The sequence below is a fragment of the Taurulus bubalis genome (assembly GCF_910589615.1).
Source record: "Taurulus bubalis genome assembly, chromosome: 1".
NCBI classification, from domain to species: domain Eukaryota; kingdom Metazoa; phylum Chordata; class Actinopteri; order Perciformes; family Cottidae; genus Taurulus; species Taurulus bubalis.
The window spans coordinates 44,295,994-44,314,295 of record NC_136589.1 but is presented as its reverse complement, the minus strand read 5'-3'; the positions used below and the strand labels follow the sequence as shown (position 1 = coordinate 44,314,295).

The 18,302-nt window shown below is 44.9% G+C and overlaps 1 protein-coding gene across 1 annotated transcript; it reads right to left on the bottom strand.

Annotated features, from left to right (window-relative positions):
- Positions 1-590: 590 nt before the first annotated feature.
- Positions 591-13,235, bottom strand: lamc2 (laminin, gamma 2; the record flags this gene model as incomplete). Its single annotated transcript, XM_079214066.1, has 21 exons — positions 591-1,581; positions 1,659-1,758; positions 1,948-2,103; positions 2,822-3,018; positions 3,647-3,761; positions 3,947-4,096; positions 4,192-4,336; positions 4,796-4,933; positions 5,025-5,104; positions 5,433-5,638; positions 5,726-5,882; positions 6,071-6,207; positions 6,464-6,694; positions 7,225-7,617; positions 7,850-7,962; positions 8,568-8,757; positions 9,174-9,305; positions 9,567-9,682; positions 10,441-10,558; positions 10,656-10,832; positions 13,145-13,235. 21 exons carry the CDS (start codon positions 13,233-13,235, stop codon positions 1,328-1,330), a joined length of 3,396 nt encoding a protein of 1,131 aa, XP_079070192.1. The 3' UTR covers positions 591-1,327.
- Positions 13,236-18,302: the final 5,067 nt, after the last annotated feature.

Sequence of the window (18,302 nt, the reverse complement as noted above, 5' to 3'; positions counted from 1 at the left end):
GTAAGAAACGCAGAAAGGAAAAGTTGCCATAACAACGGAAAAACAGTGATACAAAGGTTACGTATGTATTAGTTCAGCACCTGGCTGATATAGGCACAAGGTTTGTACCTGTTCAAGTTCATTTTTTAAGAAAATATTGTTTTAGATTGTTACATATTTTGTCTGTCAGAGCTTAAGCTAACCAACTGCTATTTCCGTTTTTCTTCATAGTTCTTACGGTGAGTTCAATAAACCTTTACGAACCATCAGTTAAAGACTCCAGACTATAATTCAGCCGGGGATGCTACATTTATCAGCTTTATCTGAATCCGTCAACGTTACAACTAAATGCTCATATGAACTAGTTTTCAGTTTAAAAAGAAGTTTAGAGTGTTTAGTTACTCTAAACAACATTTAAATGACTTTGATCCCCAAAGAAAGACTTACCCGGGTTTTCATTTTCAAGCATTTTACAAGCTGCTTAAATAAAACATATTAAATATCTGACATTATACATATATCTAAATAGTCTAAATCTAGGTATGTTTGTAGGAAATATCAAAAACATTAATATTATCAAAGTGATGAATAATAAGACGCTGAAACATAAATCTGATTTAAAAAAAAAGGGTGTTTTATTTGAAATCAGTTTCAGTACATACACAGATTACTGCTGAATGTAAAAAGATATAAAAATGTACTTTATGTACAGTCATAAATATAATACGTTTACATTCACATTCACATACATTCATCAGAAACATAAACACAGACATGTACAGTAGTTTCATACACGGCTTCCATCGAAACAGGATATGTATTTTCATATTTAACAACCTGTCAGGGTCATTATTTAGAAATATTAAAAAAGGTTACACTGTTTAGCAAACAGTGGCTTCAGTGTTTCTGGTTTTAATACGAATGAATTATTCATTATTTTATCTGTAAAAAACAGGAATACTTGTATGTTTCTTCCAGCCGAGTCAGAGACTCATATTTACGGACGCTGACACGTGACATGAACGCAGCATCAAATATAATATAAAAAAAAAAAAAAGTATTGATTTAATGCGGCCGAATAAATGCAACTAAACAATATTAGAGATGTGACGAGACAGACGGGGCTCCGATGAGCCTTCATGTAAAGTTGCATCATGGGAAATCGTAGGATCGAGTGTTATATTTAATTTATACATTTAAACAAAACAAGACGGTAAATCACAAGAGCACTTTGTTCTAGAAAGATTTTTTAACGTTTTTTAAACGTTCGTTCATGATTTCTTTCTCATAATATCGTACCATAATAATAATCATGACGATCAAGCCCCTGCCTCCCTGAGCAGCATCCTCAGGGCTCCTCGATGGGCGGGCTGTTGTAGCAGCCCTCGGGGACGGCCTTCAGGATGTCCTGCAGGTTGCTGATGTCTCTCAGGATGCCGTCCACGTCCCGCTGGACGCCGGTCAGGCGGCGCCGCTGGTCGGCCTCCAGACGCTCCGCCTCCAGAAGCCGAGGCCTCAGGAGGTCCTCCACCTGCTTGTCGGCGTCGGCCACAGAGGCCTCCATCTTCTTCAGCTGGGTCTCATCCACCGGCACGGTCTGGTCTGAGGAGGAGGAGGAGGAGGGTGAGGAAGAGGAGGAGGAGGTGGAAGAGGACCTGCTTGGTATCAGGTGAACTTACTCATGTTGGCCAGCAGGTAGTTGACGTCCCTCAGGGTTCGTCCCACTTCAGCTGCGGTCCGTAGGACGTTGTCCATCGCCGCCGCCGCTACCTCGCCCGCCTGCAGAGAAAACGTTCTCATGGTGATCTGGCCTCACAGCTTCTGACCCGCATGAAGGCCAGATGAGCTCCACGTGACAGCCAGGTGTTCACGTGACAGCCAGGTGTTCACGTGACGGACAGGTGAGCTCCACGTGACGGCCAGGTGTTCACGTGACGGACAGGTGAGTTCCACCTGAGGTGAGCTTACCTCTCCGGCGTCGGCCTTCAGCGTCCTGCCGCCGTCCAGCTCGAACTGCAGGTCTCCGGCGGCGTCCACCGCCCGCGTCTTCAGGTCCTGGGCGTCCCGGTTCAGCCTGGTGGCTTCGTCCAGCAGACCGGCGTGAGGCCACGAGCCGAGCGTCCCCTGAGGAAGCAAACGCTCTGTGTGAAGCTCAGAACCAAAGAGATCCACCACATCCAGAGAACTACGACCACAGGAGAACCCAACCGCATGCGTGTGTATCGATATTCATTAAACAGTTTAACCCTGAGTCAAAATGTGTATAACTTTACATAAATAGACAAGCATCTACTATATCTACAGTATATATAGCTGAGAGCTTCTCACCACTGTGATTTAAAAATGTTCCCCCGAAAAGAACACGGAGAGACGGAAGAATGCTAACAGAAGGCTAACAGAACACTAACGGGCCGTAAAGATAACAGAGGAGAACGACGCCATCTAGTTGCGAGAACAGCAAAAACAGCGTCAGCACTTGCACTTTTTAATTTACAGATTAAACTGGAAGCAGAAGTCACTCGGCTTTGAGCTTCATCGTGTTTCCTGCAGCAGAGAGAAAATGAAACGGACGAAGGGAGGAGAGATTCCCCAAAAACTATGTCTGAAAGTCTGAAATTACAAAGACATGAATAACGTTTAGAATGAAATGACTGAAGTTGCAATCAATTCAATTGAACCAACTCAAATTATTTTATTTAATCAGGCACAAGTAAATTAGGTTTGACTAACCCTAATAAATTAAGTTGATCCGACTCAAGTCAATTATATTGGACCAACAAAATTGCTTAATGCAGTTTAAATCCTTTCCATGGTTGCATTGCGTTAGTTGAAAGCGCCTCACCTCCAGACTGGAGACCAGGTCCTGCAGCGTGTCGATGCTGCCCAGCGCCTCGTCGTAGTCCTGGGACACGTCTCCCAGGGCGGAGGCCGTGTCTGCATTGGCGCCCACCGCCTGCTTGATGGCTGCGTCGATGCCCGGGAGTCGCTTGATGGCGGCGCCGGCCAGAGCTTTGCCGCCGTCGATCTGCTGGTCGAACCCTGCGGAGGAGGAGGAGGAGTTTATTGTCTGTCTGTCTCTCTCTCTCTCTCTGTCTGCCTCTCTCTCTCTCTCTGTCTGTCTGTCTCTCTGTCTGTCTGTCTGTCTCTCTCTCTCTGCCTCTCTCTCTGTCTGTCTGTCTGTCTGCCTCTCTCTCTGTCTGTCTGTCTCTCTCTCTCTGCCTCTCTCTCTGTCTCTCTCTGCCTCTCTCTCTGTCTGTCTGTCTGTCTCTCTCTCTGCCTCTCTCTCTCTGTCTGTCTGTCTGTCTCTCTCTCTCTGTCTGTCTGTCTGTCTGTCTGTCTCTCTCTCTCTGTCTGTCTCTCTGCCTCTCTGTCTGTCTGTCTGTCTGTCTCTCTCTCTCTGTCTGTCTCTCTCTCTCTCTGTCTGTCTCTCTCTCTGCCTCTCTCTCTCTCTCTGTCTGTCTGTCTGCCTCTCTCTCTCTGTCTGTCTGTCTGTCTGTCTGTCTCTCTCTCTCTGTCTGTCTGTCTGCCTCTCTCTCTCTGTCTGCCTCTCTCTCTCTGTCTGCCTCTCTCTCTCTGTCTGCCTCTCTGTCTGCCTGCCTGCCTGCCTGCCTGCCTGCCTGCCTGTCTGTCTGTCTGTCTGTCTGTCTGTCTGTCTCTCTCTGTCTACCTCTCAGGGTGTCCAGGGCGTCGTCCAGCTCCTTGGTGTTGCTGGTGATGCGTTGCAGAGCGCCCTCAGTGTCGGCTTTGGCCACGTTGACTCGGTCCAGCAGTTTGTTGAAATCCTGCAGAGAGGAAACCACGTCAACTAAACTCAACTAAATTCAACTAAACTAAACTCCATGTCAACTCAACTAAACTCCACCCAACTAAACTCAACTAAACTCCACTCCACTGAGTCTGCCTTCTTTGTGGACTTGAATGCAGTGAGAACCTGGATTAAAGCAAACTGCCCCCCACCCCCTAGTACCTGCTGGGCAACCTTGCCCATTTCCAGCAAGTCCCCGGTGGCGGTCTTGTCTCGCTGCACGTCGTCCTGCAGCGCCTCCAAGCCTGAAATGTCCCCGTCCACCGCCTGCTTCACGTCGTCCAACCTGGAAACCATGGCGTCCACCTGCCCCTGAGCATGATGGGAAGACAGAACTGTGAGTGTGTCCTGAGGTCGCGAGGATTCGTTGTTTTCTAAAAGGCGGACCGCACACATCTGGTTCTCACCTTCAGGGACGACGGGATGTTCCGCTCCAGGCTGGCGATGTCTTTCAGCATGCCGTCCGCCATGCTGCTCTCGCCTCGGGCCTCGCCGCTCAGCCGGGTCGCCTGGTCCTCCAAACCCTTCACCTGGGCCGAGGTCTTCTCATACCTGAACACACAGACACCATTAGTTTAGAGTCTCAACGCTGGATTATCGATCATCTACTATCAGGTCGTCCGCTGGGCATGCTTCACCAACCCGGTTTAAAGAAGAGCTCTACCTTTAAAAAATACAATACCCATGAGCCTCAGCGGCCATGGCTATGGAGAACCCCTCATAAATGAATGCTTCTTGGATCCAGTCAGGGATTGGATTTATCCCAAACAGATCCAACATTCATTGAAATGTTGAAACATACATTTATCCAACGAGTTCTCCACAGATCGACCTCCTTCACACTGATCATATTAATCAAGGACACGGTGGAAGCAACTCGTCCTCACCGAGGCGATCCGTGGGACTCGTAGTGTCCGTTCCTCTCAACGTTACAGACAAATTACCCATAATCCCCATGTTAGAAATGAGTACTCTTCAGTGGAGGAGCTCAGACCAACTGAAGAGACTCACGTGGTTTTGAGATCTCCGATCAGCTCCTTGACTTTGTTCTCTTTGCTCATGAGGGTTCGGACCAGAGCCAGACTCTTCTCCGAGTCACTCAGAGCTTCGTTGGCGCTTCGCTGCACAGCGTCCGCCTTCGTCTGATGCCTGTAAGACGGGACAGACAGGAAGTGATGAAGACATGGTGTGAAACTCTCCATGGGTTTATCAGTGGCACCGTGATACAAATATGACTCACTGATCAGCCAGACTTCTGGCCGTCTGCTCCAGAGAAGAGAGGAGGTTTGCACCCAGCGGAGCGTCTCCGAGAGGAATCTCCTGACAGGAAAGGAAGAGACCGAGCAGCTGTTAGAGGAAAGGAAACCTGCCAATCATCGCCATCTAGACCGTCCTCCTCATCGCCACACCCCTCTGGTTACTCCCTGATCAAATCTGTTTCAATCCACCGGTTTCAGTTCATCTCTATGAAATTCTTACTTGAAACAGATGAACATCCCGTCACGTCAACGTTGATCTGATTCATCAGACGTCATGAAGATTGAAATCTTATATGTTATTATTCTACATTGTGCAGAAACACGTTTATGCTCCTCTAAACTACAGATGTGACATTCTGACTTAATGTGAGAGTGACGACGTGTCTTACGGCTGATCTGAGGTCGGCCTTGGCCTCGTCCAGCTTGCGTTTCATCTCCTCCACCAGACTCTGAACCTCCTCCACCTTCGTCTTGTACGTCTGCTGCTCTTGTTTGACGTCGTCCGCCGCGTCGCCGACGTCCTGGAGGACCCGGCCCTCGGCCAGCTGGCTCCTGCTGATGGAGGCCAGGCGGCTCTGCAGGTTTTTCTCCAGTCCTGTTGGACACGGGAGGCGTGGAGTCACTTTGCCATCGTGCGTCGGATCAAGAGACGATCTTAAAACAGGGCGAGTGGATGTCTTACCTGCCAGCAGCTCGGCGTCATACTGCAGGTCGTCCACCAGCACCTCGGTGGCCCTCAGAGTGGCCTCTATCTGGTCCTTGCCGGCTGGTTTCAAACCCCCGTCCGTGTCTGACAACCGAGTCTCCAGCTCCTTCAGTTTGCCGGCGTACGCCTCCATCTGAAACACAACAAGTTCAACCTCTTAAGGACACTTCAACATGTGCACAGGAGGTGTCCTAAAGAGAGACACTGAACCACAAGTTGTCCTTGTTTTGATTGTACGTATCTTTAACTGTGTTACTTTTTAACCACCACAAACTCATCAGACTTGAGGACAAGTCAGATTCTCAGTACGGTTGTTGTTACCTTTGTCTTGATGGGGCTGAAACAGGCAGGACAGTCGGACCTCTGGCACCTCAGACCCTCGTAGCCTGGCCTGCACCGACAGCGACCTGCATCATCACACCGTCTGGACTCAGAGCCCAGAAGGTCGCAGTCACACGCTGGTCCACCAAACAAGAGAGGGAACAACTGTCAGGTTTCTCACCTCAATGCATGTTTTATTATGAAACTAAAGCTACAGCAGTGGGTGGAAGGTTTCAGGCGTAACCACTGGAATCGAGCCAAATTCATCAGAAATACAAAACATTTTGGTAGCACTTTATAATAACTACACACTATTGAGCATTAGTAAAGCATGAATAAACACGTTAACGAACGGAGAGCATTGTGCATCGGCGGCGTCCCGACTGTTCATACGTTTGCAGGCGCCGGTGGGTCCGCGGTAGAAACCCGGCACACAGGCCTCGCAGCTCGGCCCCATCGTGTTGTTCAGACACTTCAGACATTCGCCGCTGCTGCGATCGCAGCTTCCCTCCACGCTGACGTCGATGTGTCCGTTACACTGGCAGGGCCTGCAGGTCTGCTGGGCGTCGTCGCCACGAGGAGGGACGGCGTAAAAACCCTCCTGACAGACGTTACAGCGAGGGCCTGAGGGGACATTGTGGAGGTGTTGGGTTCATGTATTTTTGTGCGGAACAATCCGACTTCAGGAAGACAAGCAAGTAATAATGAAGTTTTACTTCAGAGAAGGAAGAACGCGACAATCAAGAAGGATGTGGGAGAATCATGGGTCACCTTTAGGTTACCGCCAGGAGGCAACCTCCAGGAAGGTGAAGTTGATGCTTGGTGTAAAAGCTGTATTCTCTCTCCTGACCACCAGGGGGCGACTCCTCTGGTTGCATAGAAGTCTATATAAATTACTCTACTTCCCACTTGATTTATTCCCTCAGTAAACATTGTAAACATGAGTTTATGTCTCAATCTCTAGTTTCAAGTCTTCTTCAATACAGCATGATGTTCATTTAGTAAATTATGGTCATTTAGACTCAAACAGACCATAAAGCAGGGGATGCTTTAGGGCGTTTTTTTTTAAAGAGATCTATTCATAGAAATCTTTCTGTGTCACTTTTTTAATAATATGAGGTGCAAATAGGTGGCGTTATAGTCCAGGGACCAACCTGTGGTTCCGGTTGGACAGCGGTCACATCGGGGCGCCAGAGAACCGGCAGCCAGCGAGCAGGTCACCCCGTCCGGACAGGGACACCTCACACAGGTGCGAGGCGGCCAGGCGTCGCGGTAGAAGCCCTCGGAGCAGCTGAGGTCTCCGGGCGTCTCGTCGGCGGAGTAGCAGTCGCCCGTCTGCGGGTCGCAGCTGCCTCCTCTGCAGCTGCAGGGCTCGCAGGGGCTGAAGGCGCCGTCCGCCGGGGTCCCGCGTCTGAAGCCGGCCGAGCATCGGTTGCAGAACTCGCCCTCGTAACCCGGCGGGCAGCTGCATGTCTGAACCCAGCGGGCCGGGGTACCGTCGGCCCGTCGCGCCGTCACCAGCCGCACGTTAGCGAGATATCCGCGCCCTGGAAAAAAAACAAAAAAAGACTCAAGATTCAAATCAAGATCAAGATCATCAGAATATAAAAAGTCCAAGTGTCGAAATCTGTCTTTTCATGGAGAATCTGTGTGTGAGAGATGAATACTTGAGTGTAAAAGAAGGAAGCTGAAGGAATATAAAGTGCACTCCCTAAAGGAAGCATGGGGTGGATGAGGAAAGAAAGTAAGGGCGGCATTAAAAAAACAAAGGAAGCTCACCATTTTCGCCGAATGTTGCCCGGATCTTGATGGCGGTGAGATTCTGGAGGAGCGTCTGGAACTGTGAGGCTGAGAGCTGAGGCCTCCACCTGCTGCCGGGCTGCTCATCCAATCTGTTTATTGGACAGAAGAAATGTTTTCACACCTGACATCACTGACTGAGACCTTCAGCACCGGTCCATTCCTGAGACCTTCAGCACCGGTCCATTCCAGAGACCTTCAGCACCGGTCCATTCCTGAGACCCTCAGCACCGGTCCATTCCTGAGACCTTCAGCTCCGGTCCTACCCTGAGACCTTCAGCTGGATCTCTAAACTGGAATCTGTATCTACAAGTAAACACTTAAAGCGTGACGAACCCAGAAGGCTTCTCTAGCGATACACTTCTGTCTCCCTTCTCCAGTAAATGCACCGTTCCTTTCTCATTAAGTTCAATTATTTTCTATGAACGAGAGTTTTCAGGACAAACTGTGCGTCTGCGTTCAGCTTCTGTCAGAGGACTTTGTTTCTACTTGCTCTGATCGCAGCGGCAGGATCCTTCAGGAATGTTCACACTTGAGTGAAAAGGAAAATATTTACGTTGGAACAAGGAAGCGGTCGAACCCTGACTGTCGTGTCTGAATCCGAAAGTGGGCGTTTGATTTGAGCAGCCTGGAGCGCCAGGTGGGTGGGGTTCATCACCTGACTGTGGATCGCCTCTCAGCAGGTTGACGCTCTCACCTGAAACTGTAGTTTATCTTCTGTCCACAGGGAACGATGGAGCGCAGGTCGCCCAGCGAGGCGGCCGCTCGGAGGCCGGCGCCTTCGAGAACCACGTCGCTGGTGGACGGGTGTCGGACGCCGCGGTCCAGACGCAACGAGAAGGAAAGGTTCTGACCGTAACTCAGCAGCTGGTTCCCTAGGTAAGGAGCTGTGGGAGAGGAGAGGAAACACCTGGTGAGGAGGGAGGAGACAAGACAAGAAAGAAGGATGTGTGCAAAGAGGATAGAGAGGTGAGGAGAGGAGGAAACGAAATACAGAAAAGGTAAGGAGGAGGATGAGAGGAAAAGAAAGTAAAAGAATGGAAATGAGGAGATGAGATGAGGAAAGGTAAGGAAATATGGAGATTTGGGGAGGTTAGTGAAAGGAGAGAAGGACAAGGAGACATGGAGAGAGAATGAGGAAGAAGGAAAGAAGGGAGAGAAGAGAGGACATGAGGAGGAGAAGGGAGAGTATAGAAAAAAGACACTCAGAGGAAAGGAGACATGATATTTAGAGAAAGGAGGATAGACAAGGAAAGGAAACAAGGACAAGTAGACATGGAGAGGAGGCGGGGCTTGTTCTCACCTGGAGCGAACAGGTAGACGGGCAGGATGTTTTTGGAGATCACCTCAAGGTCGTGGTGTTTCGGTGACCAGCGGAAGTGGACGTTGTCGGGGGTGATGCCTTGTGCCGTCGCCGCCGTCCAGTTGTCCGGACCTGAAGACACGTCACCGTCTTTTACAGCAGCAGTTCTGGAGCTTTTATTGTGAAATGAACTACTGGTATTGACTTTTATTGTGAAATGAACTACTGGGATTTACTTTTATTGTGAAATGAACTACTGGGATTTACTTTTATTGTGAAATGAACTGCTGGGATTGACTTTTATTGTGAAATGAACTACTGGGATTGACTTTTATTTTGAAATGAACTACTGGGATTGACTTTTATTGTGAAAATTAACCAGGTGAAAGTTACCGTTGGCGAAGGTGGAGGTGATGCTGTGAACGGAGTAACCGGATTGTGGGGAACATTTGCTGCTGTGACCGTAACAGAAACACATCCGACTCCCAGCATCCTCTCTGGGCCGACGGCTGCAAAACACAACGAGCGACAGGAAGTGGCAAAACAAAATTAAGTTAAAAGAATAGTAAGGAGAAGAATTTTGTGACCAATAGATTTTCTATGTGATAATGTTTGTGTGCTGAGTTGCGGTTAAATTTAATTCAAGCACACTGAATAAGAGAAGCAGATGAAGTGCAGGCACAAAAACAGAGATGAAGTGTCAATTGAATCAATCAGCAGTGAAAGGAGTTAAAGTGGCAGATAAGGTGAAAGCACCAAAAAGTGGCATTACATTACAATTGGCAGTACATTTAAGCTTATGTTGCACAGAAAGGAGTTGAAGTGTCAGATGAAGTTAAAACATTTAAAGAGTTGAAGCGTCAGATGAAGTTAAAACATTGAAAGGAGTTAAAGTGTCAGATGAAGTTAAAACATTGAAAGTAGTTTAAGTGTCAGATGAAGTTAAAGCATTTAAAGGAGTTGAAGTGTCAGATGAAGTTAAAATATTTAAATGAGTTGAAGTGTCAGATGAAGTTAAAGATTTAAAGAGTTGAAGTGTCAGATGAAGTTAAAACATTTAAAGGAGTTGAAGTGTCAGATGAAGTTAAAACATTTACATGAGTTGAAGTGTCAGATGAAGTTAAAGCATTGAAAGGAGTTGAAGTGTCAGATGAAGTTAAAGCATTGAAAGGAGTTAAAGTGTCAGCTGAAGTATTGGAAGTGGTGCCATTTGAAGTGCATTAATGAAATATCAGGTTGTTTAAAGGAATCCGAGGTGCTTCTTCACCTTTGCAAGCAGCCGTTTGGTCCGATCGGTCCGTCCGGGCAGCGGTCACACTTATCTCCCATGACTCTTTCTTTACAGCTGCAGCGCCCCCTGCTGTCACACTTGGCACTGACAGAACCTGCAGGCAAGGAAGCGTCAGCAATAAAAGGGACGAGTTGCTCTTCTCCCATCTTTTGGGAGCGTGTTGATCAAAGGTACCTGCCGTGGTTCCTCACCTGTGAGGTTGCAGCGGCATGGCGTGCAGCTCAGTGCTGCCCCCGCCACATGGAAGCCGTCCTTGCAGCGCTCGCAGTGACGGCCCGCGGTGTTTCCCTGGCAGTCGACGCAGTGGAGGCCCGAGGCGTCCCGGAGGCAGTACCGAGATCTGCCATTGCAGTCGCAGCGCGCCGTTGCTGCAGAAGGAGACGGGTTCAGGCATCTCGGAGGTTATGGTTTTAAGAAGTGATTTAAAATGAGTTATTGACTCTGAAGAATCAATAACTTCTTTTAAATGATCTGTTATGCAGTTCTTTTGTTTCCCTGGTTTTGTTTGTATATTTTATTTATTTGTTTGTTTGTTTTCTACTCCATTGGCTCGTTTTGGTTATTAGTTTGGTTTTCTTGTATTCATTGCCTTTATGGTCCTTTTTGTTTACTGGTATTTAAGTTATGTATGCTTTGCTTCTCTGTAGAGCACTTTGTAAACTTAGTTTTTAAAGGTGCTATATAAATAAAGTTATTATTATTATTATCTCGTCTGGTTTCATCCAACCATTGTTTTGCATTTGGCATTCGTGCTTTCGCAGCTTGAGGTTTGTTTTAAGGTGCAATTCAGGATGTTTTTAGGATTCAATCTTTTACATAATTGCAATTACATTTATGTTTTATTTAGATTTTGTAGAAATGTAATGTTTGTCCTGAAGGTGGCGCAAGAAGAGTGTACATGTATTTATTTTTCTAAAGGTTGATCCTTAGAATGAGAATGAGATCAGAACGTTTCAATAAAACTGAACCATTCAATTCCCACGAATGTGAAGGAAATCTGTGCGTTAGTTTCAGTCTAAAGTGTAGAAAGACGAGATCACATGATCTCTTTTCCTCAAAAGCTCACGAGTTAAATGTCTACAGAGCAAAGTCCTGAAGGATCAGAGTCCACGAAGTCGCCCCGGCCGACGCCTCGTCTGATAACAAGTTGTCTGACGGCGCCTTCAGACTCTGGAGGGTTTCAACAGGCCGCTGCTTGTCTTCATGCCAACAGACAGCAGAAACCAGTTGGTACCGGTCGTTTAATTGAACACATTTTGCGAAGAACAAATGAACTAAAACTAAAAATGGTCTTTGGCCTGTTCGATTCCCAGAATGCACCTGTGTGGACCGGTAGCTTTTCTCCTGGGTGCTGCCGGGACGCCCTTGAGCAAGACCCCAAGATCATTTACATGTTAAAGGATGTCAGAGCGGCCCGGAAGTGGTTAGCCTAGCTTAGCACAACGACTGGAAGCAGGGGGAAAGTGTTAGCATCGAGCTTCTGGTCTTTTCTTGGACATTAGTTTCAGCTTTTAGTTTTCATACTTCCTTTAGAACGCAGTCGTTTTTAGGACTTTAAAAAAAAAAACACAACATTGTTAAACCTCAGGCATCACTCCACCATGAGTATAAAATTACAATATATATTGATGAAATAATAATATAGATTATTAATAATAATATATACCGTATAGGAGGTGTAACAGGGACCGATCCTGAGCACCTTTATTCTAAATAACATAATAAACATGAAACATTTCTTCAGGATGAGGAATATTAATGTGTATTTGTGTCTGTAATGAAACTACAGTGGTGGAGGAATGAAGAGCTTCCATCACACAAATCCTCTTCCCAGAGCTTTCTACAAAAGGTCTTGAGGCGTTTCCCGTCTCTCAGCTTTCAGTTCTTCACGTTGGTTTTAATCTTCTTCAGTCTCACTTTGAAGAAGTTCTTTTATTGTGACTCACGCTCTGCTCGTCAACGCGCCTCATCAATAAACACTTATGGACCTAAAAACTCATATTTTCACTTCAGAGTCACTTTTTATACTTTAGTCTGTATCATTTTGACCGTTTTTGACCTTTTGACCTTCACATTTCATCTTTTCCTTTCCTGTTCTCGACAGAAATTATATAAATATGAAGTGTGGCTGATATTACATTTTTACATGTGTTCATCTGTAAACGCCACATGGTTTTATGTACTTTCTATTGCTAACAATATTAATGACTGTTTATTAGAGATCAATATAGAGTTACTTCATTAATCCAGCGAGGGTTACAGTTTATACATACATAAAGCAATGTGAAATAGAATAGAACAATATTAATGAACTAACAAAACAACAGTGTAGCGGTGTTATATATATATACACACACACACACACGTGTCGTTGAAGTAGCAGCTTACAGACACAAAAATATAAATAACAGGGATGAAAGATGTACGCACAGAGTATCCATTTAGGAAATTCAATTTAAACAATAGAGGAAGGAACCAAACAACCAAACAAACGCTCTTAGTTCTTTGAGTTTGTGGTGAAGACTTGAGAATAAAGTTTAATGTTCTCAACCCGTCTGAACTGAAGAGAACCGAAGACCTACAGCTCAGGCTGAACATGCTGGCTCACCTGAAAGGGAACCATTAAAGAGGCTCAGCTCCTGGAGGAGATCTAGAAGTAACAAGTAAACGCTGTACTCACCGTAGTGTATGTAGTGTGTGTTGACGGTGGCCTGCACGGCAACAAGCGCCGCCAGAAGCAGGACGAAGAATATAGCCCAGCCGCTCCTCATCTTCAGGGTGAATCCTCAGAAACCTATGCGGCACAAAGTCAGCGTGGGCCTTTATCTCCTCTGCTGCTGCCTGCAGGCCCAGACACGCCGAGCAGGGCGAGACACACTGACTCACACACAGTCACTTCCTCTGACTGTGTGTGTGTGTGTGTGTGTGTGCTCTGACTGGGACTCTTTCCACCTTATTTACATTTTTATGACACAAAGAAGTTTCACAAGACAGAAATAAAAGAGAATACTCGCTCTGTCCCGATGGTGGAAAACACTATAATTCATATTCGTCTGATTTAGATTCAGACTGATGTTCGGATTAAATAAGACACCAAAACAACACCAACACAACACCAATACGACACCAATTAAACACCAACACAACCCCAATTAAACACCAACACAACACCAACACAACACTAATACAAAAACACCAAAACAACACCAACACAACAACAACACCAATACAACACCAATTAAACACCAACACAACCCCAATTAAACACCAACACAACCCCAATTAAACCCCAATCAAACACCAACACAACACCAACACCACAACAACATCAAAACAACACCAATACAAAACAACACCACAACAACAACAACACCAATACAAAACAACACCAAAACAACACCAACACAACAACAACACAAAAACACCAATTAAACACCAACACAACAACACCAAAACAACACCACCAACACAAACACAACACCAATACAAAACAACACCAATTAAACACCAACACAACACAAACACAACACCAAAACAACACAAACACAACACCAACACAACAACAACACCAACACACCAAAACAACACCAACACAACAACACCAAAACAACACCACCAACACAAACACAACACCAATACAAAACAACACCAATTAAACACCAACACAACACAAACACAACACCAAAACAACACAAACACAACACCAACACAACAACAACACCAACACACCAATTAAACACCAACACAACAACACCAAAACAACACCACCAACACAAAACCAATACAAAACAACACCAATTAAACACCAACACAACACCAAAACAACACAAACACAACACCAAAACAACAACAACACCAAAACAACACAAACACAACACCAATACAAAACAACACCAATTAAACACCAAAACAACACCATAGCAACACCAAAACAACACAAACACAACACCAAAACAACACCAATTAAACAGCAACACAACACAAATACAACACCAAAACATCATAAACACAAGACCAAAACAACACCAAAACAACACCAATACATCATAAACACAACACCAATACAAAACAACACCAATTAAACAGCAACACAACACCAAAACAACACCACAACAACACCAATACAAAACAACACCAATTAAACACCAAAACAACACAAATACAACACCAAAACATCATAAACACAACACCAAAACACCAATACAAAACAACACCAAAACAACACCAATACATCATAAACACAACACCAATACAAAACAACACCAATTAAACAGCAACACAACACCACAACAACACCAATACAAAACAACACCAATTAAACAGCAACACAACACCACAACAACACCAATACAAAACAACACCAAAACAACACCAAAACATCATAAACACAACACCAAAACAACACCAATACAAAACAACACCAATACATCATAAACACAACACCAATACATAATAAACACAACACCACAACAACATATAAGAAGTACTGATTGTGTGTTTGTTGTCTCATGACATCCATTATATATATTACATATTTTATATACATATACTAAATATATCACGTTCCTCATGATTGTTACAACATCAGCGTCAGCTGATGTTCATGTTTTTGTTTGTTGCTTAAAATGTCTGAACGACTCTGACTGAGTTTGTGTCATCAAACAATCTGAGGATTGTTTCCATCTGTAGACTGTATCCTGAGGCTTCAGACACACCCTGCACACACACACACACTAATTATGACCCATCACACACACCCTGCCTTACCTGGTTACACACAGAAACACTTTCCCCACTGCAGATCTGCACAAATACACCGCTGCAGGCCGTATTACACTTACACACACACACACACACACACACACACACACACACACACACACACACACACACACACACACACACACACACACACACACACACACGCCCCGGCTTGTTCCTTTTCAAAGCCACACCCTGAACACACACATCAATACCTGTCTGCATGGCTCAACTCTGACTTCACTTTTCAGCTTCACTAGCCGAGCCGTGTACTAGTATGTGTAATGGTAAACTGGCGGTGTACTAGTATGTGTAATAGTACACTAGCCGTGTACTAGTACGTGTAATAGTAAACTGACCGTGCACTAGTATGTGTAATAGTACACTTGCCGTGTACTAGCATGTGTAATAGTACACTAGCCGTGTACTAGTATGTGTAATAGTACACTAGCCATGTACTAGTACATGTATTAGTACACTAGCCATGTACTAGTACATGTGATAGTACACTAGCCGTGTAATAGTACACTAGCCATGTACTAGTATGTGTAATAGTACACTAGCCGTGTACTAGTACATGTAATAGTACACTAGCCGTGTACTAGTACGTGTAATAGTACACTGGCCGTGTACTAGTACGTGTAATAGTACACTGGCCGTGTACTAGTACGTGTAATAGTACACTAACCGTGTACTAGTACGTGTAATAGTAAACTGACCGTGCACTAGTATATGTAACAGTACACTAGCCGTGTAATTCCTTCTCTTCCTCTCTTTCTCTCCTCTTCACCTCTTCTTTCTCTCCTTCTGGATAAATGATTGTCTCTTCAATGCATATTACTAACTCTACTTTCTTTTTCCATGGATTCGTGGCTGCCTGGAACCCCGGTCCTCCCCCCTGGCCCTGCTGATGCAACCATGGCCCTGCTGATGCAACTAGTCTGGAACCGGTCCTGCCTACTGCCATGGCCCTGCTGATGGAACCAGGCCTGGAACCAGGCCAGCCAGCTGCCATGGCCCTGCTTTCTCCTCCAACTGCCCCTGGGATGCCCCTCCTCTCTACCTCCTTCTGTTTAATGGGTCGTGGCTATCTGGATCATGGACCATGCCTACTACTCATTATATGAATAATTTCTGTCACATTCATTGAATGAGCTGTAACTCTGTTACGTTATTCATTCTGGTCACATGACATCTATTGCTTCTGTCCATCCGGGAAGAGGGATCCTCCTCTGTTGCTCTCCCTTTCTTCCCCTTTTTTTCCCTGTGAAAGGGTTTTTACTATCTTTATTTTGAGTTTTTCCTGATCTGATGTGAGGTCCCGGGACAGGGATGTTATGTGTACAGATTGTAAAGCCCTCCGAGGCAAACTTGTATTTGTGATGTTGGGCTATATAAAATAAACTGAACTGAATTGAATTGAATGAACTCTTGTACATTCAAATACAAAACAGCAGCTAAACAACAAACGTGTGGTTTGATTGGACTGTGTACCATGACAAGGACGAGTCAAAAATAAACCCACATTTTTGTGAACTAATTCTATGCATGTAACAGTCTTAGAATATTAAACAGGTAAACACCTGATAACTACAGGACTTCAGTGCATGAAAATTATTGCATTTCTGATCAAAACTGAAAGTACAACAAATGCTTTTGTGTCCCAAAGCGAGCATCAGTCCAAGGTTTAAACAAGGTTAAAGAAAAAAAAATCACTCCTTGGGGTTTGTATTTGTACAACATTAAAGTTCTCCCAAAACACAAATATAAACAGGTCCACCTTGCTACAACAACTCTTTGTAACACAACGTGGCACTATTTCCAACATTAGCATACCAGCATAACATGGTACAGACTTGAATAGATTTTTTTTTTTATATTGAGATCGTAAACAAGCCAGCTCAGTTGCATGAAAGCATTAAACTTTATCTGAGAACATTATTATAACTTGCAAATTGCTGACAGCTCTTTACTAGTCTAATCCAGGAGACTGTTCTTCAAAGTTAACAGTTTTGGTGGGAGGTTTTTCTTTCCCAGTCCAAGCATCACAGTCTGAATGAAGTTGAGTGTATTTGCCATGCATTTTGGGTAATCCAATGCAAAGCATATGTAAGCCCAAACAACAGACAAACTGCCTGAGGCAAGTTTTTAATACGATCCATGACGATACCTCCCTCCAGAAGGATGGCAGTGGAGATGGGCTGAAGGTCCTCTGAACTTGGACCCTCGTGAGGACTATCTTCACTGACAACTGTCAGCACACCAACAGTGATGCATTTTAGGGCCTCGTCTCTTGCTCTATCCCACACACACACACACACACACACACACACACACACACACACACACACACACACACACACACACACACACCAGTATTGGCAATGTATGCTTTCATAAAACATTCATCTTTAGTGTTGAAAGCATTTACTAGATAATATGGTTTTAAATATGTGTTCACATGGATTGTCAAACAGAACAATTTGGTATGGTTAAACTGAAGCTATGGTCCACAAGGTCCATTTATTCTTGAACAGTGACAGTCATTTCAACCTAGACTTCTGCTCCTTAGATTTAAAATTAATTAATGTACATGTTTATTTACAGGCTATTTAAATACCTCTCATATTGGCTGTGGAGTACAAAATGTATGTTGTATATTGTGCAGATAGAATTACATATTCTGTCAGCACAGGTATAGTTTTATATTAATGCACACCAAACTTTTACTTATGTGCAAGTACTTACAGAGCATGTCTTGAAGAAATCCCTGGAGGCGTCACCAAGTAAAATCGGAATGCCTTTGAGGACAACAGAGCGAAGTACTGTCACGTCTGGTGTCTCATGATACAGAGAGAGAGAAAAGACCAGTTAACAGAGTTATTTGGCACAAGCACAGGTCAGACAGAAAATAGAACAGGTTGGTCTGGATCATCTCATTTAGAACTTGATTGATAAACTATTATACAGATCAAAAGCAAAGTGAACCTACTTACCATCCAGCTCATATGCTGCATCAGCTCACTGAGTTTCCGGCCAACAGTTCCCTTTTTTTGTTTTGTACTGGTCCAGAGCCT